This window comes from Mobula hypostoma, chromosome 17 (genome assembly GCF_963921235.1).
Source record: "Mobula hypostoma chromosome 17, sMobHyp1.1, whole genome shotgun sequence".
NCBI lineage: Eukaryota > Metazoa > Chordata > Chondrichthyes > Myliobatiformes > Myliobatidae > Mobula > Mobula hypostoma.
This window is the reverse complement of record NC_086113.1, coordinates 13228408-13256234: the sequence shown is the minus strand read 5'-3', so window position 1 is coordinate 13256234 and position 27827 is coordinate 13228408. Positions and strand designations below refer to the sequence as shown.

Here is a 27827-nt window from a genome sequence, read left to right as displayed (position 1 = left end):
GACGCTCTGTGTTGCATCTTGGTGGAATGAGTCTCTGGCTGAATGTACTCCTGTGCCCAACCAGTACATTATGTAGTGGATGGGAGACGTTGACCAAGATGGCATGCAACTTAGACAGCATCCTCTTTTCAGACACCACCGTGAGAGAGTCCAGTTCCATCCCCACAACATCACTGGCCTTACGAATAAGTTTGTTGATTCTGTTGGTGTCTGCTACCCTCAGCCTGCTGCCCCAGCACACAACAGCGAACATGATCACACTGGCCACCACAGACTCGTAGAACATCCTCAGCATCGTCCAGCAGATGTTAAAGGACCACAGTCTCCTCAGGAAATAGAGAGTGATAGAGTGAATAGAGAGAATAGATAGAGTGGACAGCCAGCGCCTCTTCCCCAGGGCACCACTGCTCAATACAAGAGGACATGGCTTTAAGGTAAGGGGTGGGAAGTTCAAGGGGGATATTAGAGGAAGGTTTTTTACTCAGAGAGTGGTTGGTGCGTGGAATGCACTGCCTGAGTCAGTGGTGGAGGCAGATACACTAGTGAAATTTAAGAGACTACTAGACAGGTATATGGAGGAATCTAAGGTGGGGGCTTATATGGGAGGCAGGGTTTGAGGGTCGGCACAACATTGTGGGCCGAAGGGCCTGTACTGTGCTGTACTATTCTATGTTCTATGTTGTATGTTCATTTGAAGGGTCTCAGCCCAAAAAGTTGACTGTTTATTCTTTTCCATAGCTTCTGCCTGGCTTGTTGAGATTCTCCAGCATTTTGTGTGTGTTGCTTTGGATTTCCAGCCTCAGCAGCTGTTCTCTTTTGCGATTCGATAGGTTGTTGGGTATGCACTTAAGAAAATGAATCTCGAGGATGCGTACGATGAAATATATATCTTCAGTGGATTTAATCCACTATTGGTGTCTCAGTGTGGGAATCTGATGGAATTTATGAGGTTAATTACAAACTGTTGTTTTTTCCCCCCAAAATTAATGGAGAACTGGCCTAAATCACGTAGTATCTTGTGGCAAGTATAAACTCCTCACCACCAGATGTTGTAAAGTTTGTAAATCAATAAATGTGCAGCATTTAAACTGCATCACTGGGTTAGGGTTAGCAAATTGTGGACATGCTTTGTTGCTGCTGGAAGCTAATGACCCTTGTGGGCTGCCCAGCACGATCCTCAGACTATGTTGTTTGTACACTGGCATTTCACGGTTTGCATCGATGTTGCAGTTAATCCTCTCTGTGCCTTGTGGTGCATCAAGCAGCAACCTTGACATCTCTTCAGCACTTTGTCCATTTTCTCACAAGGCTGAGTTGCTGGCTCGATGCTCAAGCCAGCAAGGATGGAAAGCACGCAAGGCACCAGCCAGATTGGAACTTGGGACCACTCACCGCAAAGTCCAGTGCTGATACCTCTACACCACCGGCTGGCGTATGCATTGATGTAAAGTGACAAATAAAGCTAACATTTATTTTCCCTCTCAATAGAGTATTATTTTTATTTATTCAGAGGTACAGTGTGGAACAAGCTCTTCCTGCTCTTTGAGCTGTGCTGGTCTAGCAACCTCTGATTTAACCTTAGCCTAATCGCAGAACTAATCACAGCCTACTAACCCGTACGTCTTTGGACTGTGGGAGGAAACTGGAGCACGCTGAGAAAACCAACGGGGAGGCTGTACAAACTCCTTACAGAGGATGCCGGGCCTGAGCTCTGACCTCCGATGTCCCGACCTGTAATAGTGACTTGTTAACTGCTACGCTGCCCTTTGTTACCTGAAAGTATTGACTGGATCGAGTGTTTAACACATATTTATATGAGTATTTAAATCACCTCTGTCTAATTTCTGCTTCTTCTTTGGCAATTCCAATTCCATACCTCCAGACTCCATTTACATTCTTCTTTAACCTTTTCTAAAATCGGAAGCATTCAGCAATGTTGCAAAGTTGAGTGGAAATACCTGTGCCCATGAACAGAAAATCCTACAATAGGTAGCGGATACAGCCCAGTACGTCGCAGGTAAAGCCTCCCCACCACTGAGCACATCCACGACGGGCGCTGCCACAAAAAAGCAGCATCCATCATCAAGGACCCCCACCATCCAGGCCATGCTGTCTTCTCACAGCTTCCATTGGGAAGGAGGTACAGGAGCCAGAGGTCCCACACACCACCAGGTTCAGGAACAGTTACGACCCTTCAACCATCAGGTTCCTGAACCAGCGTGGATAACTTCACTCTCCTCAACACTGAACTGATTCCACAACCTGTGGACTAGGTTGAGTTCCTCCAACATTCTGTGTGTACGCTTGGATCTCCAGCATCTGCAGATTCTCTCGTTTGTGACTGGACCACAACCCATGGACTCACTTCCAAGGACTCTAAAACTCGTGTTCTCACTATCAAAGTTCAATGTAAATTTATTATTAAAGGACATATATGTCACCATATGCAACGAAGAAATTTATTTTCTTGCAGGCATACTCAATAAATCAAACAATCATAAATAGAATCAATGAAAGACCACACCAACAGGCAGACAACCAGTATGCAAAAGACAACACATTCTACAAATACAAAAAGAACGAAAGAATAAATAAATAAACAAACAATAAATATTGAGAACAGGAGATGAAAAATCAGTTCAGAGTTATTGAGGTGAGTGAAGTTATCCTCGCTCATTTAGGAGCCTGATGGTTGAAGAGTAATAATTGTTCCTGAACCTGGTGGTGGAGGTCCTGAGACTCCTGTATCTCCTTCCCAATGGGAGTAGAAGAAGAGAGCATGATCTGAATGATGGTGGGGGTCTTTGATGCTGCTTTCCTGTGGCAGCGCTCCATGCAGATGTGCTGAAAGCTGGGAAGGGCTTTCCCTTTGATGGACTTGCACCAATAGGAACAGTTACTCCCCATCGGCTGGTGGCGCAGTGACATCAGCGCTGGACTCCGGAACGGAGGTTCCCGGGTTCGATTCCAGTCGGGCTGCTCCCGGGTACACTTTCCATCCGTGCCGGGTTGAGCGTTGAGCTCGCAACTCGACCTTGTAAAATAAAGAAAAATACTGCAAAATGTCTGCGCAAGGAGTGGCGCCCCACACAGCCTTCCGATCTCTGCCTTGTAAGGCATGAAAATGCCTGATGCTGGCCTCTCGGGCCTGAGTCGACGTCATCATCATCATCATCTCCCCATCTACTGTCTGGACCCCCTCATGATCTGAGGTACTTCAAACAAGTCTCCTCTACCTCCTCCACTCTATTCTGCCCTCATAACTAAAATTTCTCATCCTTGGAATAATTCCAACAAATTTATTGCATCCTCTCTCAGACCTTCACATCTTTTCTCAAACGTAATGTCCACAACTGGACACTATATTCTAGCTGTGGCCAAAATAGTGTTCTGTAAAGATTCATCATGGGTCCTTGACTTTGTCCTTTAATTTCATTTGTAAATGCCAAAGGTCCAAAATGCTGTTCTAGGTGTTTGATGGCTCTGGGCTTGCAATTGCTGGAGTTTAGAAGAACGAGGGAGTATTTCATTGAAACCTATTGAATATTGAAAGGCCTAGATGGTGTAGACGATGTTTCCTGTAGTCAGGGAGTCTAAGAGCAGAGGAGTTATTTCTTTGGCCACACAGTGGTGAATCTGTGGCATTCATTCCCACAGTTGGCAGTGGGGGCCAAGTCATTGAGTATATTTAAAGTGGAAGTTGATAGTAAGGGCATCAAAGTTTATGGGTGGGAGTCAAGAGAATGTGGTTGAGAGGGATAATAAATCAGCATGATGAATGGCCTAATTCTGCTCCCGTGTCGTTGCTATTTGTTTAGCTTTTGTCTTGGTGCGCATGCGCCGGTCGTGCATGCATCCTGGTACAGCCATTCCGATCTATTCTTACTTTCTTCTTCTTACTTTTTAATTTACGTTATTTTTTGTATTTTTTTTCCTCAAGATAACACGTCAAAGCTGCACCCTCTCTAACATGCTGGTAGAGAGAGTTTTATTTGGCTTTTCTTTGGCGCTGGAAATGGTTACATCCCGACACGCGGGACAGAAGCAAGGTCGCATTGTGTATTCCATGGACCAGCAAAGACCGGCCGGCTTAGCGAACAGAGCGGTAGACACCCCTGCTGAAATCCGGAGGAAAACACACAGAGGGGATCACAAAGCTGAGGAAACAGGACCGGGTCGAGACAACAGAGACTTATGGAGAAGAGGAGTTCGGTGGGTAATACCGTTCCGGCTGACCGGAAGTGCACTGAGAGTGTTAAGCGTAAAGGAGTTGGGTGTTTACTGTTCTGGCTAACAACAGATGGTGCAATCCAGGGCATATTACGATCGAGGAATGTGTTTGCAGACTGGATATTGAACTTTTTACTGTTGGACTTCGGCCACATTCCACCGTGATACAACACTTGGCGGCACGGGAGGTCGTTCCTGCCTGTGGCCATCGAATGTGCAGCTCCTCCCGTGGAGGGTCAGACACCCTGAGCCAATAGACTGGTGCTGGACTTATTTTCCATCTGGCATAGTTTGCATTTTGTTGTTTGATTGTTGGGGGGTTTTGTATTGTTATATTTACGCTCTATTCTTGGTTGGTGCGGCTGTAACGAAACCAAATTTCCCTCGGGATTAATAAAGTATATCTATATATCTATCTATCTTTTTTTTCCCCCAGCGGCTGAGTTGCTAGCCTGATGCTCAACCCAGCATAGATGGAAGCATGCAAGGAGCTGGCTGGATTTGAACCCAGAACCACTCGCCTCGAAGTCCAGTGCAGATGCCACTACACCACCAGCCAGCTACATTACGTACAACTACTTAACCATATAACAATTACAGCATGGAAACAGGCCATCTCGGCCCTTCTAGTCCGTGCTGAATGCTTACAATTACCTAGGCCCACCGACTTGCACTCAGCCCATAACCCTCCATTCCTTTCCCGTCCATATAGCTATCTAATTTTACTTTAAATGACAACATTGAACCTGCCTCAACCACTTCTGCTGGAAGCTCATTCCACACAGCTACCACTCTCTGAGTAAAGAAGTTCCCCCTCATGTTACCCCTAAACTTTTGCCCTTCAACTCTCAACTCATGTCCTCTAGTTTGAATCTCTCCTACTCTCAATGGAAAAAGCCTATACAGGTAAACTCTATCTATCCCCCTCATAATCTTAAATACCTCTATCAAGACCCCCCTCAACCTTCTATGCTCCAAAGAATAAAGACCCAACTTGTTCAACCTTTCTCTATAAATTAGGTGATGAAGCCCAGGTAATGTTCTAGTAAATCTTCTCTGTACTCTCTCTATTTTGTTGACATCTTTCCTATAATTCTTTTAGATTGAAATCTAAAGATCATAACTTATTTGCAAATATTTTCTCAGTCTGCCATGTGTCATTTCTGATGAAGGTTAACAAAATTTAAAGTATGTATCTGTTATTATTTGCTACATTAGGGTTCATTTTCTTGCAGGTATTTACTACAGAGTTTACAAAAAATGTATGTAAACAATGACTGTAAAACAACCAATGTGCAAAAGACGACAAGTAAAATGTAACACAGACTACAAGAGCTATAAAATGTTGTAAATTCAGACTGAGATTCATTTAATTATCACATATACATTGAAACAGTGAAATGTATTGTTTGTGCAAATGCCCATCTTGACATAGGGATGTGCTGGGGGCAGCCCACAAGTGTTGCCACATCTTCCAGCACCGACATAGCATGTCCACATTGTTCAGCAAAACAAACTCTTTTCCTCCCTCCCAATCACACACAGACACAGACAGTCCTCCCAATCACTCACACAGACAGTTCTCCCATCTACAGACACACCGAGGCCTGGAGTTCATGGTTCATCTTTAAAGTTGCAATGAATGGTCAAAGTAGCATGCAATATCATCTTAAAGGGCACATAAAGCTCTTCTGAAAATGTCAGTGGCAACTTGACATGTTATATTTTATGAAAAGCACCAAAAGCAAGAAATATTTGTTAAAACAGAACACAATGATCTCAGTCAAACCAATTTATTATTTGTGTGATAGAGTATACAGTGAATTGCAGCAGTCTCTGACAAACACATGATGCAATCATAAAAATACATTAGATTCTGGACTTGAATTCCTTGAAATGGAATTGCTGTGTAAACCACCAATCCCTTACAAAGATAAAGGTGCAAACGGGTCATCATGATGCTCAGAGTGAATGAGTAACAAATGCTGAAATTTGAACTGTGGAATTGTACAAATCCCCACTTTACGCAAATAAAATCAATTATACAGCATTAAAATAGAGTTTATAATATCCTCATGTACACTGAGATTTAAATATCAGTCTGTTTAAAACAGCCAATATAATGCATATGACATTATTAAACACTTGGAAACTTGAATTCCTTTTACAAATACTAAAACCAAATGCACTCTGGAAATAATGAAATGCAACATCTGACTAAACCTTATTCCCAATCATTGCACTGAAATCTGATTGAACGTGTGTCTACAGTTCAGATTACCTTAACTACCTTTGACTGTAACCACCACAAAATATTAAATAGCTTCACAGGAGTCAGCCAGTTAACTTTAGAAAGTGCTTTGTTCCCTCATAAACAGCAGTAAAAGTAACTGTCTAATATTCACCACATTTAACTTAAAATGCTGAGTTCATTTGAATGCAAATTTTATAAATTGCGGGTACTAATACTGTGTTACAAAGTTAACTTTTTTTTTGGGGGGGGACTATATTCTCCACACCCTGGACAAGTGACGCTAACCCAAGAACAATAACCAGAATTTTAAATGAATTTTTTAAAAAGATGCTTAATGGTTAGAAAATTTTAAAAGATCTTGTTCAGCTATTCAGTCTTAGCATGAATAAAATTTCAGCAGATATTGAATCATTAATTAAAACCTATCATGTTTTATGAAGGGTCTCAGCCCCAATTCCCTCCCATTGATATTGATTGATCTACTGAGTTTCTCCAGCATCTTGTGCATGTAATGTATTTTTTATTTTAACTGTTGTCTTAATTGTTATTTTGTTACATTGTACCTGTGGCATACGCACAGAATGAACTTTGCAATTGCTTTATTCTTCACTCACAAAATATTCTACTGGACTCCATGTACAATCTCTGCTGGTTAGTTCATGGATGGAGGTACCAAGGAAACTCAGTGATTCTAAACGTATCAATTCACAGGATTCATAGGAAACAAATAATTCACAAATCAGTAACCAGAAGTTGAATTTAGCCATGGACTTGACCTAATCATATAACAAGGTCAAACTACTTTTGTCTAATTTCCAAGAAAATGCACTTGTACCTACAACTCAGTGGCCACTTTATTAGGTACATCTGAACACCGGCTCGTTAAGACAAATACCTAAGCAACCAATCATGTGGCAACAATTCAATGCATAAAAGTGTGCGGACACAGTCAAGAGGTTCAGTTGTTGTTCAGACTGAGCATCAGAATGGGGAAGGGTTGTGACTTTGACTGTGGAATCACTAATTGGCAGGGTGGTTTGAGTATCTCAGAAACTGCTGATCTCCTGGGATTTTCATGCACAACAGTGTCTAGAATTTACAGAGAATGGTGCAAAAGGCAAAAAGAAAACATCCAGTGAGTGGAAATACTGTGGGAAAAAATGCCTTATTAATGAGAGGTCAAAGGAGAATGGCCAGACTGGTTCAAGCTGACAGGAAGGTGACAGTAACTCAAACGACCGTGCATTACAACAGTGGTGTGCAGGAGAGCTTCCCAGAAGGCACATGTTAAACTTTGAAGTGGGGGGCCACAGCAGAAGGAGGCCACACCAGGTTCCATTCCAGTACCTAATGAAATGGCCCCTGAGTGCACATTGCCAATTGTAAAACTAACTTTGTGTTTATAAACTTACTACTGCAAAGTGGAAAATCTGGCTTTATTTCATTTAAGTGTGGGAAAAGTCTTATTAGTAAATACGTGATGACTCAACACATGGAAACTCTAGAGCAAAAGGAAGGCTGGTTTTGACCAATCAGGAAAGAGGCTGATACCTTCCCAATGAAAAACAGCAAGCATTCTGTTCTAACCACTAGAGGTTCTGCAGATGCTGGAAATCCACAGAAACATGAACAAAATGCTGGGGTTGGACAGCCCTAAACTTCTTTTCCATTCCCCCTTCCAGCTCTCCTCTTACTCCTTCTCTTCTCACCTGCCCATCACCTCCTTCTGGGTCCCTCCCCCTTTCTCCCATGGTCCACTCTGCTCTCCTATCAGATTCCTCCTCCTTCTTGTACATGCTCTGGGCGATCTCATTGAAACTTATCAAATATTTAAAGTCCTGGATAGAGTGGACATGGAGAAGATGTTTCCTATAGTGGGGGAGCCTAGGACCAGAAGGCACAGCCTCAGAATAGAAGGGCGTCCCTTTAGAACAAAGCTGAGGAGGATTTCTTTAGCTAGGGGGAGACGAATCTGTGGAATTGCCACAGGTGGCTGTGGTGGCCAAAGCCTTTGGATATATTTAAAGTTGAAGTTGATAGATTCTTGATTAGTAAGAGCCTCAAAAGTTATGGGGAGAAGGCAGGAGAATGGAATTGAGATGGATAATAAATCAGCCATGGAATAGCAGAGCAGACTCAATCGGCTGAATGGCCTAAATTTACTCCTGTCTTATGATCTTAAGGTCTTCTTAATCCCTTGACCTTTCACCTGGTTTCACATGGCCCTTGCCAGCTTGTAGTCCTTCTTTCCCCTGTCCCCACCTTCTTATTCTGCCTTCTTCTCCCTTCCTTTCCAGTCCTGTTGAAGGGTCTTGGCTCGAAACACTGACTGCTTATTCCTTTCCGGAGATGCTGCCTGACTTCCTGAGTTCCTCCGGCATTTCCAGCCTTTCTGTTCTGAATTACAATGACCTGGAGAAGTTGAGATTCTGCTCAGTGGCAGCTATGAAAATCAAACTGCTCTTCAGCAGTATCCTAGAACCTGGAAAACTGAGCATCGAGGTGCAGCAAACTCTGCCTTCGCTCTAGAGTTTGGAAGAATGAGGTGATTTGAAATGTGAGAAGTTCTTATGGAGTTAACAGGGTAGGTGCATGAATGCTATCATGTCTGAGGTGCTTGAAAGAAAAAGGGGGTGAATATTTGGAATTCTCTGGCAAAGACAACTGTGGAAGCTTTGTCTCTGAGCAAAATCAGGACTGATTGATAAATTATTGCATATTAAAGGATTCAGAGAGTGGAGGGATAATGCAGGAAAGTATATCCAGGGTTAGTTCAGGGAAAGTTCAACTACTAACTTTCTAAATGGTGCAGTCCGTACAGAATGGGGGCAACACATTCACATAGCAGTTAGTGTAATACTTTACAGTGCCAGCTGTAAAATCAGGGTTCAATTCCCACCACTATCTGTAAGAAATTTGCACATAGTCCGCGTGACCGCGTGTGTTTCCTCCGGGTGCTCTGGTTTCCTCCCAGCGTCCAAACACACAAGGGTTAGGGTTAGGGAGTTGTGGGCACTTGCACCTGCAGGCCGTTCCCAAGCACATCCTCGATGCAAACAACACATTTCACTGTGTACTTCCATGTACCTGACAATAAAAGGCTAACTTTTAAATCTCTTTAATAAGAGGCCAAATGATCTATTCCTGCTTCTAGCTCCAGTTCTCATACTAAACCAAATCAGAAGAAGATGGATCTGGCCCCATTTGCTCAGCTGTAAATTCAGGGCCAGTTAGTACCAGGAGGAGATGATCAGTTCTCTCAGTGCATACAGAGCAGTATGCGGGAGAATTGTAATAGGGCTTTTATTTATTGTGTAATGAATGTTGTGTAGTGCAGGACAATTTTAATCCATAAATACGTACATTAATTGTATCATTTGAAAAGTCAAAGATTTCTCAATTACAGTACTGTGCAAAAATCTTAGGCTCATATATATAGCAAAGGTGCCTAAGACATTTGCACAGTACTGTAGTGATTTTATATATTACATTGTACTGCTGCAAAAAAAAACCCTACAAATTTCACAACATATATGAGTGATGATAACCCTGATTCTGGGTTTCTGTTGTGGACAGTGCATGGGAAGGAGGCAAGGAGAGGGGAATCATGGTGGGAAAAGGTGGAGGGAGAGGGGAGGATGTGGGAAGCACCAGAGAGACTTTCTGTAATGACCAATAAACCAACTGTTGGAATCAAATGACCTCACCTGGTGTCTCAACTCACCCATACCACCCCCTCTCCTGGAACTGCTTCCCTACCACCTGTCCCACACCCCCCACCCTCGCCATTCCCAGCATCTTTTGCTCCCACCAGATTTACTAACTCGCTCTCTGCTCCACATCGACAAATACAGTACAGTGCAAAGGTCTTAGGCACCCTAGCTCTGCATGTGCTTAAGACTTTTGCACAGCACTGTATATTATTAAGAGATTGGACACGCTAGAGGCAGGAAACATGTTCCTGCTGATGGGTGAGTCCAGAATCAGAGGCCACAGTTTAAGAATAAGGGGTAGGCCATTTAGAACAGAGTCGAAGAAAAACTTTTTCACCCAGAGAGTTGTGGATCTGTGGAATGCTCTGCCTCAGAAGACAGTGGAGGCCAATTCCCTGGATGCTTTCAAGAAAGAGTTGGAAAGAGCTCTTAGAGATAGCAGAGTGAAGGGATATGGGGAGAAGGATTGTGGATGATCAGCTATGATCACAGTGAATGGCTGTGCTGGCTCGAAGGGCCGAATGGCCTACTCCTGCACCTATTGTCTATCCATACAATGATTTCAGCATGGCCAATGTACTTGCATTAACCAATCACATTTACTCACTCTCATGTCTATTGAAACTCATTTCATTCTCTTGCCACTCATCCACACTATGGTGGCAAATTCACCACTCACTAACGTGGCTAGAGGGGCAAATGGTAAACAACAGAATCAAAATCTGGTTGCTGGAGCCACGGGGTAGCTCAGCTGTTTTCTACACTGCGCACGGATGTTTCGCTGCCATACATTGCAGAGAGATTCTCGCTACAAATAGGTTTATCAGGAACAATTAAAACAAAGCCCTTTGTTTATCTTAAGCACAAAAGATTCTGCAGATGCTGGAAATCCAGAGCAACACTCACAAAATGTTGGAGGCACTCGGTAGGCCAGGCAGCATCTAATGAAATGAATTAACAGCCAATGTTTTGGGCCGAGACCCTTCAGCAGGACTTTGGTTTATCTGCTGCTGATGACGTTGTATGATATTTAGGAATTCTCCATCTGGGAAGCAGATTTTCACAAGGATTTTCAATATGCAAAGTAACAGGTGAAATTTGATGCACTTTTTGTTTTCTCAGCATCACTGTGATCTGTGATTAAACTCAATATATAATGGGTATAAGCAGTCTCACTGGATTTTTGTAAATAGAAAAGGATGCAAAAGTTAACTTGCACCAATACACACAGCAATCAACTTCAAGCCCCTTTTAAGTCGTTCATCGTATCTTTAAACTTCAGATTTTTCTGAAAATGCTACACTTCAACAACATTATTTTAAAATACTCAAATCACAAGAAATAAAATACTCAAATCTAATTCAGAATTAAAAGCCACTGCATCCCAATAACTCTATTTTTGTTTGCAGCTTCAATGTATTGTATCACCCTTACAATACTTGTATTTATTTATCTAGAGAGACAGCACAGAACAGGCCCTTCCAGCCCAACAGCAACCCAACTGTTTAACCCTAGCCCAATCACAGGACAAGTTACAATGACCAATTAACCTATTAACCGGTAGATCTTTGGGCAGTGGGAGGAAACCATGCGGTCATGAGGAGAACGTAAAGTTCCTTACAGATGGTGCCAGAATTAAACTGCGAACTCCAACGCCGGCGGGCTGTAATAGAATCGCACTAACCGCCAGGCTACCGTGGTACTTGACCCAATTCAACAATTGCTCAGTAAAATATCTCAGTTGCCAACAACACTTTTGGATAATATTGCATGCGTAAGGGGCCCCTTGACTTCGTTTGCGGAGAGGAAGCAAAAGGAGTAACATTGAAACCAGGGATAATGAACCAGCCAGATTTGAAATAGAAACCTGGTCGATAAACCTTGGCATGACCACTGGCAAGATGGCAAAGAGCAATAACATGCCATCTACTGGGCTGACGGTAAATTCCTACTCAGGTTATAACCAAAGAGCGAATCAAGATAGTTCCTCCAGCATTTTGTGCGTGTTGCTTGGATTTCCAGTGCCTGCAGATTTTCTCTTGTTGCAAATCAAGACAGTTACCCCATCTGGGGATCCTGTGGTGTAAAAACAACTTAATTTCTTTTTGAAACATCCACATTTTCCCCTACTAGTGCTACTGTTTAAAGCAAAAGAAAAAAAAATCCTGTATTAAGACATAAGAGGTTCTGCAGATGTTGGATATCCAAAGTGACACACACAAAATGAAGGAGGAACCCAGCTGGTAAGGCAGCCTCTAATGAATTGAGTAAACAGTTGACGTTTTGGGTTGAGACCCTCCATCAGGACTTCTGTTTATCTGCTGTTACTACCATTGTATAACATTTAGGAATTCTCCATTGGGGAAGCAGATTTTCATAATGGGCTTAACACCATAAGATACAAGAGCAGAATTAGGCCATTCAGCCCATTTCATCGTGGCTGATCCTTTTTCCTCTCAGCCCCAGTCTCCTACCTTCTCCCTGTAACCTTTCATGCCCTGACGAATCTATCAACCTCTCCCTTAAATATATCCAATGACTTGACCTCAACCGCTGCCTTTGGCAAAGAATTCCACAGACTCACCACCCTCTGGCTAAAGAAATTCCTCTTCTTCTCTGTTCTAAAAGGATGTCCCTCTATTCTACGGCTGTGTCTTCTGGTCTGAGACTCCCCCATCATAGGAAACATCCTCTCCATGTCCACTCTGTTGAGGCCTTTCAATGTTTTATAGGTCTCAATGAGGTCTCCCCTTCATTTTTCTGAATTCCAGTGAGTATAGGTCCAATACCCTTTCTTAGACAATGGGTCCAAAGCTGTTCACAATACTTCAAGTGAGGTCTCACCAGTGCCTTATAAAGCTTCAACATTACTTCCTTGCTTTTATATTCTAGTCCTAGTCTAGACTTTCAATATGTAAAGGAACAAGCTAAAATTGATTCATTTTTGTTTTCTCAGGTTCCCATCATCTCTGCCAAATAATGTTCTCCCTGATTAAATTCAAGAAGCAAGGATAAACAGTGATGAAGGGTCTCAGACTGAAACATCAACTGTTTATTCTTTCCCATGGATGCTCTCTGACCTGCTGTGTTCCTCCAGGATTTTGTGAGTGTTGCTCCTGTATTAAAAGCTGAGGGAATACAATTATGTTTTATTAGAAGAGGTAGATAGTGTTCAATAAAATCTTGAACATTTTTAATAGAATTACACATTATTAACTTCCAAAGGCCCATTCCATGTGTGAGTAATATGCAGGTATTAAAACAAGCGATTGTGACAAAGCAGATCAGTTTCCTATTTCTGCTGAAACGTCTTTACAAAAAAAATGTGCAACAATAGTGCAAATTAGGGATCTGATACACAATCAAGAACCTGTAAAGTGATTATCTTTGTTTATCCAATCAGAGTATGGATAATTGAGTTGAGCTGACTGTGCATTTAGCAAATAGTAATAAGAAACGTACATAATAGTGTATTTCTACCCTTTTACAAATATTCTGTCGGGGTAGGCACAGACCTATCTATAGACGGTGGTGAGTTTGAATCTATCTACAGTTCTGGGTAAGGCAAAATTCTTTGCACTTTGCTACCTTTTAGCTGGCTTCTGCAAGCCAGCACAAAATTCCTTAGCAAAGTGGTGATGCGTAGATGAGCGAAGGAAAATAATAATAGGATAGATAGAAAAGCTTGCGGTTAATGCAGTTTTATGCTAAATACTTTGGTCTCACTATAACAGGGGTCTACAATCTTTATTGTAAATTTCATTGAAGATTTTGTTTTGTAAGATCATAGTATGTTATATGCTCAAGGTTAACTACAAACAGCATACTTTATGTACAATGGATATGTGTTATTATTGCAAGAAGCTTTGAATTAAATTGATTTTCGAAGCATTCAGTGCCATAGTTAAAAAAGGATGCAAATTCATAACAGGATACTAGTTTATATAGTTATTTGTTGATTCTCTTTGCAAGCAAAAACATTGTACATTTGCAGATGTTATACACCCACTATTCTTGTTATGTCCCGTTAGTAACCAAATCTTGCAGTACAGAAATGATATTCGAAGCAAAAATCTGATGAATTTCAGTTCTGGCAATTTTAAGGCATCAAGCTATTGTGATATGTTTTTTTGTAACTCAAAAATATATAATAAATAATCAATTACATATAAAGATAATAGATGATCAATAGATAGGTAGATAGATCTAATAAATAATGTTTAATAGTCCTGAAACAAAGAAAACAGAATGAATCTGCACTGACGCGTCACCAGAGTATTGGACCATCAATCTTGTTGAAGCCTGGATCTTTCCGAAGCTCCCAATAGGTATTTGTGCTCACCCACCTTTCCTTTCCATCTTCCTGAGAGTGCCTGTAAGTAGAAAACTGAATTAGCTTCTCAAATGTGCCAACTGAGCAAAACACATAACTCCGCAGATAAGGCCGCGGTGGCCGTTTGGTTGCAAAGCGACTGCAAGTTTACGTCCCACCATAGCAGGCTTCAAAACAGAACTGGGTAAATCGGTTAGTTGTAGATTTACTTATGTAGTGATACAGTGTGGAGCAGGCCCTTCTGGCCCTTTGAGCCGCACCACCCCGACTAACCCTAACCTAACCACAGGACACTTTACAACCTAGCTAGTATGTCTTTGGACTATGGGAGGAAGCCAGAGCACCCGGGAGAAAACCCACACATTCCACGAGGAGGATGTACAGAGACTCCTTACAGAACAGCATTGGAATTGAACTCCGAAACGCTCCGACCCGTAATAGCGTCGAAATAACCACTGTACCACCGTGGCGCCCATGGATTAGGACTGGGAAAGTGGGCACAGACACATCATTCACCATTGCAATACCTTCAAAACCAGAAAAGGTTGACTGGTCCAAGGTTGGACGTTAGGCATTTTAAGTGATTAGTGGAATAACCACACCCAATGGCCACATTATTAGGTCCATTCTATCGTAGCTCTGCTGCTGTAGCTCATCCGCTACAATGTTTGACATGTTGCGCATTCAGAGATGCTCTTCTGCACACCACTGCTGTAACGCGTGGTTATTTGAGTTACTGTCAACTTCCTGTCAGCTTGAACCAGTCAGGCTATTCTCCTCTGACCTCTCTCATTGACAAGTACCACTCACTCGATGCTTTTGTTTTTTGCACCATTCTCTGGAAAATCTAGAGACTTTTGTGCGTGAAAATCCCAGGAGATCAGCAGTTCCTGAGATACTCAGACCACCCTGTGATTTGACCTGAGTAGTTATAGCATTTTCGGATTTAATAATTGATTTCCAAAGTTCATACTCTTTTCCCTTCGCATTGATGAAGGAATGCTATGACATGCTCAGGGCACGATGGTGTACGAGTTGGAGAGCAGTGAGATGCGGGGGGTGGTTGGAGGGGTTGAGGTTTATTTCATCCTCGAGTCTACTGATGTGGTAGTGACTCTGTACTCTAATTTGGTTTCTTCTGTCCTGAAGGAATGTCAAAGCCCGAAATATCAACTGTTTATTCATTTCCATGGAAGCTGTCTGACCTGCTGAATTCCTCCAGCATTTTGTGTGTATTACTCTGATTTCCAGCATCTGAGGATCTTCTCCTGTTTGTAATATTTCAGGTGGATGACTCTGTTATTTATTTTCCCACCACCCCATTGGGCCCAAATTCATGAAATCCTCCAGCTGACTCATTACATTACCACAGAGCTCTGTTAGATTTACCGGACAAAGTCAGCACCTTCTTATGAGAAGGAACAATAAATGAGACCTTGACCGGTCTGCCTTCAGAACACAAACACACCAAGTTGTTGTGGGAAACTGTGAGAGAAGTAATATTTTAAACAAATCTGATTAACTCAGCAGTATTATCGTAGTCTTTCATAAAATGTAAATAAAGCTACTGTTTCAAATTAATGTTGCTAAATCATATTTACAAAACAAAAAATATGTTGTGGAAAAAGGAACTGAGAGAAAAAGGATATTTTAAACAAATCGGATTAATTCAGCAGAATTACCATGGTCATTTCATAAAATGTTGTAACTGAAAGGTATTATTTCAAAATAACAGCGATAAATCATATTTATGCATTTAGCATTCAGATTAGATTGAGGACACGCAGTCCTCTTTTATTGTCATTTAGTAATGCATGCATTAAGAAATGATAAAATGTTCCTCCAGAATGATATCACAGAAACACAAGACAAACCAAGACTAAAAAAACTGATAAAAACCACATAATTATAACATATAGTTACAGCAGTGCAAAGCAATACCGTAATTTGATAAAGAACAGACCATGGCATGATAAAAAAAACTCTCAAAGTCTCTCGAAAGTCCCATCATCTCACGCAGACGGTAGAAGGGAGAAACTCTCTCCCTGCCATGAACCTCCAGTGCCGCAAACTTGCCGATGCAGCACCCTGGAAGTACCCGACCACACCCGAGTCCGTCCGAAAACTTCGAGCCTCCGACCAGCCCTCCCACACCAAGCACCATCCCTGCCGAGCGCTTCGACCCCAGCCTCGGCAACAGGCAATAGGCAAAGCCGAGGATTTGGGGCCTTCTCCTCTGGAGATTCTCGATCGCACAGTAACAACAGCAGTGAAGCAGGCATTTCAGAAGTTTTTCCAGACGTTCCTCCGTGCTTCTCATGTCTGTCTCCATCAAATCAGGATTGTGCACAGCCCCTACCTACAAATACGATATCATTTCAGAGCGGCCGTGCTCACTGTGTCGCGCCACCATCTTCTCCTCCCCTCCGATTTACCAGTCCATGCTCAGAGCAGGATGATGTACAAGGTGGAGGAGTAGTGGGATTGGGAAATTGCTGTTAGATTTCACTCTGAAGCAGAAGCTAATTCAAATGCCGCAAATTCATACATGGCAGAGTTGGGATCCATCATATAACTTCATAGGAGTGAAACATGGATAAAACTTAATTTAAGTGCTTGTAAATGTTAACTATTTGATTTTTTAAATTGAATAATACGATAAGATACAAGAAAGGTCACTTCACAATGACACAACTGGGACGATGCTATGCTCTGTCATTATTCAACAAGAGATATGAAAACCTTTTAGAATGGAGATGAGGAGGAATTTCTTCAGCCAGAGTGGTAAGTCTGTCGAAGTCTTTGCCATGGGTGGCTGTGGAGGCCAAGTCTTTATGTATATTTAAGGTAGCGGTTGATGGATTCTTGATTGGTCAGGGGATATGAGGAGAAGGCAGGAGATTGGTCATGATCAAATGGTGGGCCAAATGGGAATTAAGGATTATGGTGGAAGAGGCAGGTAGGTGGAGAGTCCATGGCCAGATCAGCCATGATCTTATTGAATGGCAGAGCAGGCTCAACGGGATAGATGGCCTACTGACTCCTATTTCTTATGCCCTAATTTTGCTCCTATATCTGATGGCCTTATGGTCTTTATGATATTTAAATTAAACTTGTGAACGCATTTCATTTGTTCTTTTGCAAGAAGTTTCTATCCTAAAAACAATGGTGCTATTAACATTTAATTGCAATGGGAATTTTTACAAACTGTATTTTTACACAAGTATGAAAAGCAACAGAGAATAGAAAGAGAAATGTAAATTATCTCCAATCAGAATTCCCTGTGAAAATATTACTTGTGTCAATCTGGTTTTCCGTGTGCTCACACCAAATGACCAACCTACCTGAAGAAGCGAGGTTGATGTTTCATGTTATTTTCTTCAAGAACTCTCCGTCTTTCTCTTTGCAATTGTTCAATTCTTTGTTTTTGAGATTCTGCAGCCTCTATGTTACCTTCCTCTAGGTACCTGAAGTAACAGTCAAATAAATGCTTTAGAATAAACTCAGGACAGAAATAAACTGCACCACATACAGTATATGGACATAATTTATAGCTTGGCATTTAACACCAGACTAACCAGCAACCTCCAAGCCCTGGACCTCAATACCCCGCTTGTGCGATTGGATCCTGGATTTCCTCACTTGTAGACCCCAGTCAGTTTGGATCGGCAAAATGATCTCCTCCACAATCTCCACCAGCACAGGAACACCACAGGGATGTGTACTTAGCTCCCTGCTCTACTCGCCTTACATCAATGACAGCTCCGACACCATCCAGCATACAAGTTTGCTGACGACACCACTGTTGTGGACTATGTCAAAGAGGGTAAAGAACCAGCATACAAGAAGGAGATCGAAAACTTGGCTAAGTGGTGTAATAACAATCTGAGTAAAACCAAGGAGCTAATTGTAGACCTCAGGAGGGGAAAACCAGAGGTCCGTCAGCCAGTAATCATCAGAGGATCAGAGGTGGAGAGGGTCAGTGACTTTAAATTCCTGGGTGTCACTATCTCAGACGACCTGTCCTGGACCCATCATATACTTGCTCAGGAGTCTGCAGAAGTTTGTCATGTCATCAAGAACCTTGGCAATCTTCTATAGATGTGTGGTGGAAAGTGTGCTGACTGGCTGCATTATGGCCTGGTCTGGGAACACCACTGCCTTTGAGCGGAAAACCCTTCTAAAGGTAGTGGGCTCAGCCAAGTACATCACGGGTAAAATCGTCCTAGCCACTGAGCATATCTACATAAAACATTGCTATAGAAAAGCAGCATTCACCATCAAAGATCCTCACCACCAAGGCAGTGTTCTTTTCTCACTGCTACCATCAGGTAGAAGGTACAGGAGCCTCAGGACTCGCACCCCCAGGTTCAAGAACAGTTACTACTCCTCAACCGTCAGGCTCTTGAACAAAAGGGGATAACTTCACTCATTTAAGGACTCTGTTATATTGTTATTTCATGCTCCTTATTCATTGCTATTTATTTATTATTTGCATTTGCACAGTTGGTTTACAGTTTAAGGATCCTCTTTACAGCTCTATGGATTTGCTAAGTACACCCGCAGAAAAAGAATCTCAGGGTTGTATGTGGTGACGTGTATGTACTCATGATATATTTTATTTCGAACTCTGAACTTAATCTCATTGAATTTTTCTGGAGTTGTGATGAAGGATTAAATTATTGTGCAGAGCTTCACTGGGATGAGCCTTCATTAGTGGGTAACTTGTGTCATGTGATAATATTCCTCTAAAGTCTTCGTAAGTACTAGAATTCAAGATTCAAGATTGCTTATTGTCATTCTTCTGTACGCACGTGTAAAGAACAACAAAAAGATTGTTACTCTGGATCTGTCGCGGCTTAAAAAACACTAAACATAAATAACTCAATAAACATAAATATGTACACAAAGTGATGCTGGGTGATGTGCACGTAGTGGTGGGTGGGTGGGTTAACGGGTGGAGGTGTTGATCAGCATGATGGTTTGGGGGAGGTACGTAGTTGTTTTTGAGTCTATTGGTTCTTGGCTGGATGCTACATAGCCTCTCCCCTGACAAGAGTGGAATTAACAGTTCATAAGCAGAGTGGCTGGGATCCTTCATGATATTTCTGGCCTTTTTCCGGCACCTTTCTGATGATACACTCAGTGCCAGTTCATTATGTACACCTGCTCGCTAATGCAAATATCTAATCGGCCAAACACGTGGGCGCAACTTGATGCATAAACACATGCGGGCATTGTCAAGAGGATCAGTTGTCGTCTAGACGAAACGTCAGAATGGGGAAGAACAGTGATCCAAGTAATTTTGACTGCGGAATGATTGTTGGTGCCGGACGGGATGGTTTGGAGTATCTCAGAAAATGCTGATTTTATTGGGATTTTCACACACAACAGTCTCGAGAGTTTACAGAAAAGCAAAAAATTCACTGAGTGGTACTTCTGTGGGTGAAGACGCCTTGTTAATGAGAGGTCGGAGAATGGCCCGACTGCTTCAAGCTGATAAGTGGAGGATAGTAACTTAAATAACTACGCGGTGTTATTTACAACAGTGGTGTGTGGAATAGCATCTCTGAATGCGCACGTCAAACCTTGAAGTGGACAGGCTACAGCAGCAGAAGACCAGACCAGGTTTCCCTCCTGTATCTCATCAAGTGACCACTGAGCGCATGTCCTTGACGGCGGGCAAGTTGGAGCCTATGATGCGTTCAACATCATCTCCTACTGAAGTAGATTAGATTACGAGGACACGCAGTCCTCTTTTATTGTCATTTAGTAATGCATGCATTAAGAAATGAAACAATATTCCTCCGGTGTGATATCACGGAAACACAGGATAGACCAAGACTGAAAAACTAACAAAAACCACATAATTATAACAACAGTGCAACAATACCATAACTTGATGAAGAACAGGCCATGGTCACAGTTAAAAAGTTCAAAGTCTCTCGAAAGTCCCACATCTCACGCAGATGGGAGAAGGAAAAAAACTCTCCCTGCCATGCCCGACCACAGTCTGACTCTGAGTCATCCAAAAACGCTTAATTTATTACAAGTACAAAGTTCAAGTTCAGTTTATTGTCATTCTAATATGACGCCAGACGAAGGTGGACAACACAGTACATGTAACTCACAGACACGCCACAAAGTAAAAATGCCACAAATAAATTAACAAATAATGTGTATTTATGATACAAGTTAAAAATAAAACAGTATAACACTACTGGCAATTCATACGTCATGAGACCTGGGTTGTGGCAGGGAGTTCAGTAGTCTTATGGCCTGAAGGAAGAAGCTGTTTTCCCATCCTAACAGTTCTTGTCTTAATACCATGGTACCTCTTGCCTGATGGTACAGGGTCAAAGAGATTGTTGGATGGAAGAGAAGGACCATTGACAACGCTAAGGGCAGTGGAATTAACAGAGTTTTTTTTCCAACCACACCCCCCCACCCCAGAAAATAAAAGTTAGTTGTGCTACAGCATCAATTTCAGTATGTAAAAACAAACTCCAGATTGAACCACTGACTGAAAAAAAAGAAAACACAATGTTGTCTTTTGGGTCTAATCTAACTTTGCAATAACTAGAAGACAATTCTACCTTGGACTGTTTATTTCTTCAAAATCTTAGATGAGAAAAATTAACAAACTAACAATTGTGGCAGAGAATAAATTTGTTCATGCTGGGGATAAGGCACTTATTATTTAGGGCAAGACCGTGAGAATGGAGTATAGAGAGATGGAGAGAAAAAAACCTAAATCTCTCATTAGCAAACCAGACACAAAAATGCGAGTAACAAACAAGCACGCTACTGATAAACCACACTCTGCCTTAGAATACTGATCATAACATAAAACGTTGTCTTAACTGTATGAACATACGGTATCTCCTAAGCTATAACCATTAACATTGGGTTGAAATCCAAAACAAGTACAAAATATTTTTAACTATTAAATTAGAAAAGGCTAAGGTAAGTTTCAGTGATCAGTGTACAATCGGATTTTCATAAAGTCTCATCATGTTCACCACTATCACAAAAAACACAGCATCACAGCAATGTGGTTACTTCGCAAGTTATCAAATGATCACATTGAAATACAAGAATAGAACACGCACCAGCGTTGAACATTAAACAACAAAGAGACTATCCCCACTTCAGCATGCAGACTCATGCCCATAAAGACTTAAGGAATCACGGCCTAGAAGAGCATCCAGTGTTAAGGAGTTGGAGCTGGAACTGGATGATCTCCAGATCCTTCGAGACACGGAAGGGGAGATAGGTAGGCCATATCGAGAAATAGTTACACCCAAGGGCATGGACTACTTCCACTCCAGAGATGTGAGGACTGGCCTTGGGGTGATGCTCAATTGCTATGCCAACATCAACCACTAGATTGCACAACCAAGATCTTAAATGGTTGACCAGGTAGTAGGGTCTAATAGTCCCAATGAATGGGTCTCAACCTGAAATGTCAATTGTTTACTCTTTTCCCTGTTTTCTGCCTGACCTGTTGAGTTCCTCCAGCATTTTTTGTGTTGCTTTGGATTTCCAGAATCTGCAGATTTCCTCACGTAAGGGTCTCACTTCTCTCTTCTGGGTCCACGCTTTATGCATTGCTGCTTTCCTTTACACGAGACATTAAACTTCTCTGACCGTTTGGGCAGATGTACAAGATCCCACAGAGCCGATTTGAAGGAAAGACCTTCAATTGTCTCCAATATCCTGACCAATATTTATCCCTGGATCAATTTCAATCAGATCATCATTGTTATCATGTGCCATATCATACTGACGTGGGCAATCACCGTCTTATCCATGACCGTGATCAAATTTTTCTATAAAAGTGGCTTGACATTGTCTTCTTCTGGTCGGTGTCTTTACAAGACGGGTGAGCCCACCCATTATCAATACTCTTCAGAGACTGGCTGCCTGACGTCAGTGGGCGCATAACCAGGACATGGGATCTGCACCAGCAGGTACTATACCTTGCCCAAGGGTGACCAGCAGGCTAGTGGGGGCGGGGGGGGGGCGTGCAGGAGCATCTTACACCTCCTTTGGTAGAGATTTATCTCCCCTACTTCCACCTGATTCAGTCAGATATCCCAACCATTAGATTAATAATGTTTGTGGAGGCTTGCTGGTCATAAATTGGCAATATATTGCAACATCTACGGCATGTTTTTTGGGCACCAGGCAATCAGGCAACACAGTGATGTAGCTTCTAGAGGCAACACCTCAGCACCAGAGACCTGGGTTAAAACCACGGACGGTTGTGGAGGTGAAGTCATTGGTTACGTTTAGAGCAGAGGCTGATAGATTCTTGATTAGTCAGGGTATGAAAGGATATGGATAGAATGCAGGAGAATGGGGCTGAGGTGAAATGGCAGAGCAGACTCAATGGGCCAAATGGCCTAATTCTGCTTCTTTACCTTATGGAAACTGAAAGGTCTGAATATAGACAAGTCACCTGGAACCCCAGAGTTCTGAAAGAGGTGGCTGAAGAGATCATGGAGGCAATAGTAATAATCTTTCAAGAATCTCTAGATTTTGGAATGGTTCCAGAAAACTGGCAAATTGCAAATGTTACTCCACTCTTCAAGAAGAGAGAGAGACAGAAGAAAGGAAATTATAGGTCAGTTAACCTGACCTCTGTGATAGGGAAGATGGTGGTCAATTATTAAGGATGAGGTCTCAGGGTACTTGGAGGTACATGATAAAATAGGCCGTAGTCAGCATGGCTTCCTCAAGAGAAAGTCTTGCCTGACAAATCTGTTGGAATTCTTTGAAGAAATAACAAGCAGGACAGACAAAGGAGAAATCAGTGGATGTTGTGTACTTGGATTTTCAGAAGGCCTTGACAAGTTGCCACACATGAGGCTGCTTAACAATCTACGAGCCCATGGTATTACAGGAAAGATTTTAGCATGGATAAAGCAGTGGCTGATGGGTAGGAGGCAAAGAGTGGGAATAAACAAAAAACTGAGTTGCAAAGAGACTTGAGAGTCCTTGTGGGAGAGGAGGGGAGAGAGGGTGGGAGGGGAGAGAGGGGGGAGGGGGGAAGGGAGGAGGGGAGAGAGGAGGGGAGGGGGAGGGGGGAAGGGAGGAGGGGGGAAGGGAGGAGGGGGGAAGGGAGGAGGGGGGAAGGGAGGAGGGGGGAAGGGAGGAGGGGGAAGGGGGGAGGGGGGAGGGGGGAGGGGGGAGGGGGGAGGGGGGAGGGGGGAGGGGGGGGGGAGGGGGGAGGGGGGAGGGGGAAGGGGAAGGGGAGGGGGGAGGGGGGAGGGGGGGGAGGGGAGGGGGAGGGGAGGGGGAGGGGAGGGGGAGGGGAGGGGGGAAGGCAAGTGTGAGGGAGGGAGAGAGCGGGAGATGGTAGGTAGTCGGGGATGTGTGGGAAAGTGGGAGAGGGACAATGGGGGATGCAGGGTGCAGGGGTTGGGGAGATGGGGGTTTGAGGAGGCAGGCAGGGAGGGAAAGAGGCAGAGAGGGAAGGAAAGGGAGGGAGGTAAAGAGGGAAAGAGAAGGAGAGAGGGAAAGACTTTCTGGTTCAGAATGGTACTGAGGAGTCAAATCAAGTACAGCTGACGTTGCCTGTACTGAGTAATGGAGATATCCAGTGTGAGAATGAAAGTGATGAATGACAGTTCTAGATCGGAAGTGCAATCAGACAATCCTTTCTGCTTCCCCCCAGGGGTCTTGACATCACAGATGCCAGTCCTCATCAGACTAACACCGGGAGGCATCAGCAGTCCCTGACAGCCCTCAATACTACTAAGTCTTATGAGATTTAACAACACCTCAGTCACAAAGCTGAAGTCGTCTTTCATTATTCAACAATTTCCCGGCCATGTTTGTCTGGTTCCAGTGAAAGTACAACAAAGGGATCTAACAGGAAAGATGTAGAGAAAAGTTCTGTCCACTAAAGGAAGACAAATCCAGTCCCGCTATTTCCAAATAGTTGACTCTCGATTAGCTAACTGATGTATGGTGGCTCTGACAGTTATAACTTCTATAGATGTACGGTGAGAGCATTCTGATAGGCTTCATCCCTCTCTGGTATGGGCGGAGTTCCCACACAGGACCAAAAGCTACCGAGAGTTGTACAATTAGTCAGCTCTAACTTGGGTACTAGCCTCCACAGTATCCAAAACATCTTCAAGGAGCAGTGCCTCAGAAAGGCAACGTCCATTATTAAGGACCCCAGCACCCAGGGCATGAACTGTTCTCGTTGTTACTGTCAGGAAGGAGGGACAGAAGCCTGAAAAGACACACTCAGTGATTCATTCACTTCTTCCTCTCTGCCGTCCGATGGACATTGAACCCAAGAACACTACCTTACTTTGTTTTAAACATATATTACTTCTGTTTTTGCCCTATTAAACATATATATATATACACACACACACATATATACACTCACACACACATATATACACACACATATATACACACACGTATATATACACACATGTATATATACACAGACACTTACTGTAATTTATTTACTTTCTATATTATCATGTATTGTATTGAACCGCTGATGCTAAGGTAACAAATTTTAGGACACATGCCGGTGATAATAAACCTACTTTGATTCTGGTACTTAATCACAGATAAGAACATCATAACATAAGAAATAGGAACAGGAGTCGGCCACGTGGCCCATCGAACCTGCTCTGCCATTCAATAAGATCATGGCTGATCTGACCATGGACTTATCTCCACCTACCTGCCTTTTCCCCATAACCCTCAATTCCCCTACTATGCAAAAATCTATCCAACCTTGTCTTAAATATATTTACTGAGTCACCTTCCACTGCTTCATTGGGCAGAGAATTCCACAGATTCACCACTTTCTGGAAAAGCAGTTCCTCATCATCTCCGTCCTAAATCTACTCCCCTAAATCTTGAGGTTATGTCCCTTAGTTCTGGTCTCACCTACTAGTGGAAACAACTTTCCTGCCCCTATCTTATCTATCCCTTTCATAATTTTATATGTTTCTATGAGATCTCCTCTCATCCTTCTGAATTCCAGTGAATATGGTCCCAGGTGACTCAATCTCTCCTCGTGGTCTAATCCCCTCATCTCTGGAATCAACCTGGTGAACCTCCTCTGCATCGCCTCCAAAGCCAGTATATCCTTCCTCAAGGAGACCAGAACTGCATGCAGTTCTCCAGGTGCGGCCTCAGCAGTACCCTGTACAGTTGCTCATAACCTCCCCGCTCTTCAATTCAATCCCTCTGGCAATGAAGGCCAACATTCCATTTGCCTTCTTGATAGCCTGCTGCACCCACAAACCAACCTTTTGTGATTCATGCACAAGCATTCCCAAGTCCCTCTGCACTGCAGTTTTTCACTATTTAAATAATAATCTGCTTTTCCATTTTTCCTTCTAAAATGGATGACCTCACACTTACCAACATCGTACTCCCTCTGCCAGACCCTTGCCCACTCACTTAACCTATCTATATCTCTCTGCAGACTCTCCGTATCTCCTGCACAATTTGTTTTTCCACTCAATTTAGTATCATCAGCAAATTTAGATACACTACACTCGGTCCCCTCTTCCATATCGTTAATGTATATCGTGAACAGTTGCAGACCTAGCACCGACCCCTGCGGCTCACCACTCACCACTGATTATCAACCAGAGTAGCACCCATGTATCCCAACTCACTGCTTTCTATTTGTTAACCAATCCTCTATCCATGTGAACACGGCACCCCCAAGTCCATGCATCATTATCTTATGAAAACTCCATGCCAAGTCCATCAGGATCTCTCAGCTCCATCATCTGCCCAGTGGTTCCTGTAATTCCATTCTGAGCAGGGTAACTGCCCATGATACAAGACATAGATTGTAAAAAATGGAGGGCTAGATAGGAGGGAAGTGTTAGATTGATCTTGGAGTAGGTTAAAAGGTCAGCACAACATTGTGGGCCGAAGGGCCTGTATTGTGCAATAAAGTTCGATGTTTAAATCAATTAGACTAAGTGCAGCTGGAAAGAAACACAGAAACTACTGTTAATACAGTCGACCTTCACTAATCCGACTACCTGTAATTCGGTTCCTTCGGTAATCCGGCACTGATAATGCTTAATGTGATCCTTCTGTAATTCGGCATTTTCACTAATCCGGCACTCCTCAGGTCCCAATGGTGCTGGATTAAGTGAAGGTCAACCTGTACTCAGATTGTATCTCCAGAAACCAAAGCATGATATAAGATATAAGTCATGAGACATAGAAGCAGAATGAGGGCACTCAGCTCAATGAGTCTTGTTGTGTTCGATATTGAGGGATAGTGGAGAGCACACCAAAACGTCAGCCTTTATGGATATTCCACTGAACTTTATTGATAACCCTGCTTGTACATGGTGTGTGTGTGTTGGCGCATGGCCAAGTGGTTAAGGTGTTCGTCTAGTGATCTGAAGGTCGCTATTTCTAAACTTGGCTGAGGCAGCATGTTGTGTCCTTGAGCAAGGCACTTAACCACATATTGCTCTGCGATGACACTGGTGCCAAGCTGTATGGGTCCTAATGCCCTTCCCTTGGACAACATCGGGAGACTTGCAGCATGGGCAACTGCTGGTCTTCCATACAACCTTGCCCAGGCCTGTGCCCTGGAAACCTTCTCATGGTCTCATGAGACTAACGGATGCCTTTATACACGATGTCAACACCTCCCACGTGGGAGAGGCTAACCGAGTGACGCAGGAATAACACTTAATAACTACCACAAGTATCGAGGCACAATTTGATTGAGGGCGACATTAGCAATCTTACAAATGTGCTTGCAAACCTGCAAATGTCTCCGTCGAACAAGAACAGTGAATGCAAGGAACTGCCACCCTCAGAACGTTCCCCTTCAAGCCACACATCAGGCAACCTTTGTAACAAAAACACCAGCAGGCCAGAACAGGCAGCTTGAAGGGCATCAGATCCACTACCCTCAACATTCATTCACTTCAAATCATATAATTTGCACTGCAATATTTTCATTGTTCAAGTTTAATTGTCATTTAACCATACATGAATACCCATGAATGTAGCTAAACAGAAGTGTTTGAAAGTGTGAAACAGTACCAACAATCATACCAACACAAGGTACATATAAGACAGCAAGCGCATATAAGATATCAGTAAAATATAGTCTCACGAAAAGTATATAGTCCAAGAACCCTGAGTCCATGAAAGTTGCAGATATCTGCATTCAAACACACTACAGCTTGTCTTCTGCAGAGTGAACACTGGGGGCAGCAGCGACCAGCTGGGACACTGCACCACACCATCTCCAGTGGAGCTGAAC

General features: G+C 42.9%; 1 protein-coding gene across 5 annotated transcripts in view; it reads right to left on the bottom strand.

The window, feature by feature from the left end:
* Nucleotides 1-5742: 5742 nt before the first annotated feature.
* osbpl3b (oxysterol binding protein-like 3b) overlaps nucleotides 5743-27827 on the bottom strand; it is a 209453-nt gene continuing 187368 nt past the window's right edge. For all 5 annotated transcript variants that reach the window (XM_063069575.1, XM_063069572.1, XM_063069573.1 and 2 more), the window contains 2 exons: nucleotides 17875-17997; nucleotides 5743-14570 (listed from right to left, as the gene is read on the bottom strand). In XM_063069575.1, the coding sequence (XP_062925645.1) occupies nucleotides 14465-14570; nucleotides 17875-17997 (229 nt within the window). In that variant the 3' untranslated portion in view covers nucleotides 5743-14464. The remainder of the gene's footprint in view (nucleotides 14571-17874; nucleotides 17998-27827) is intronic.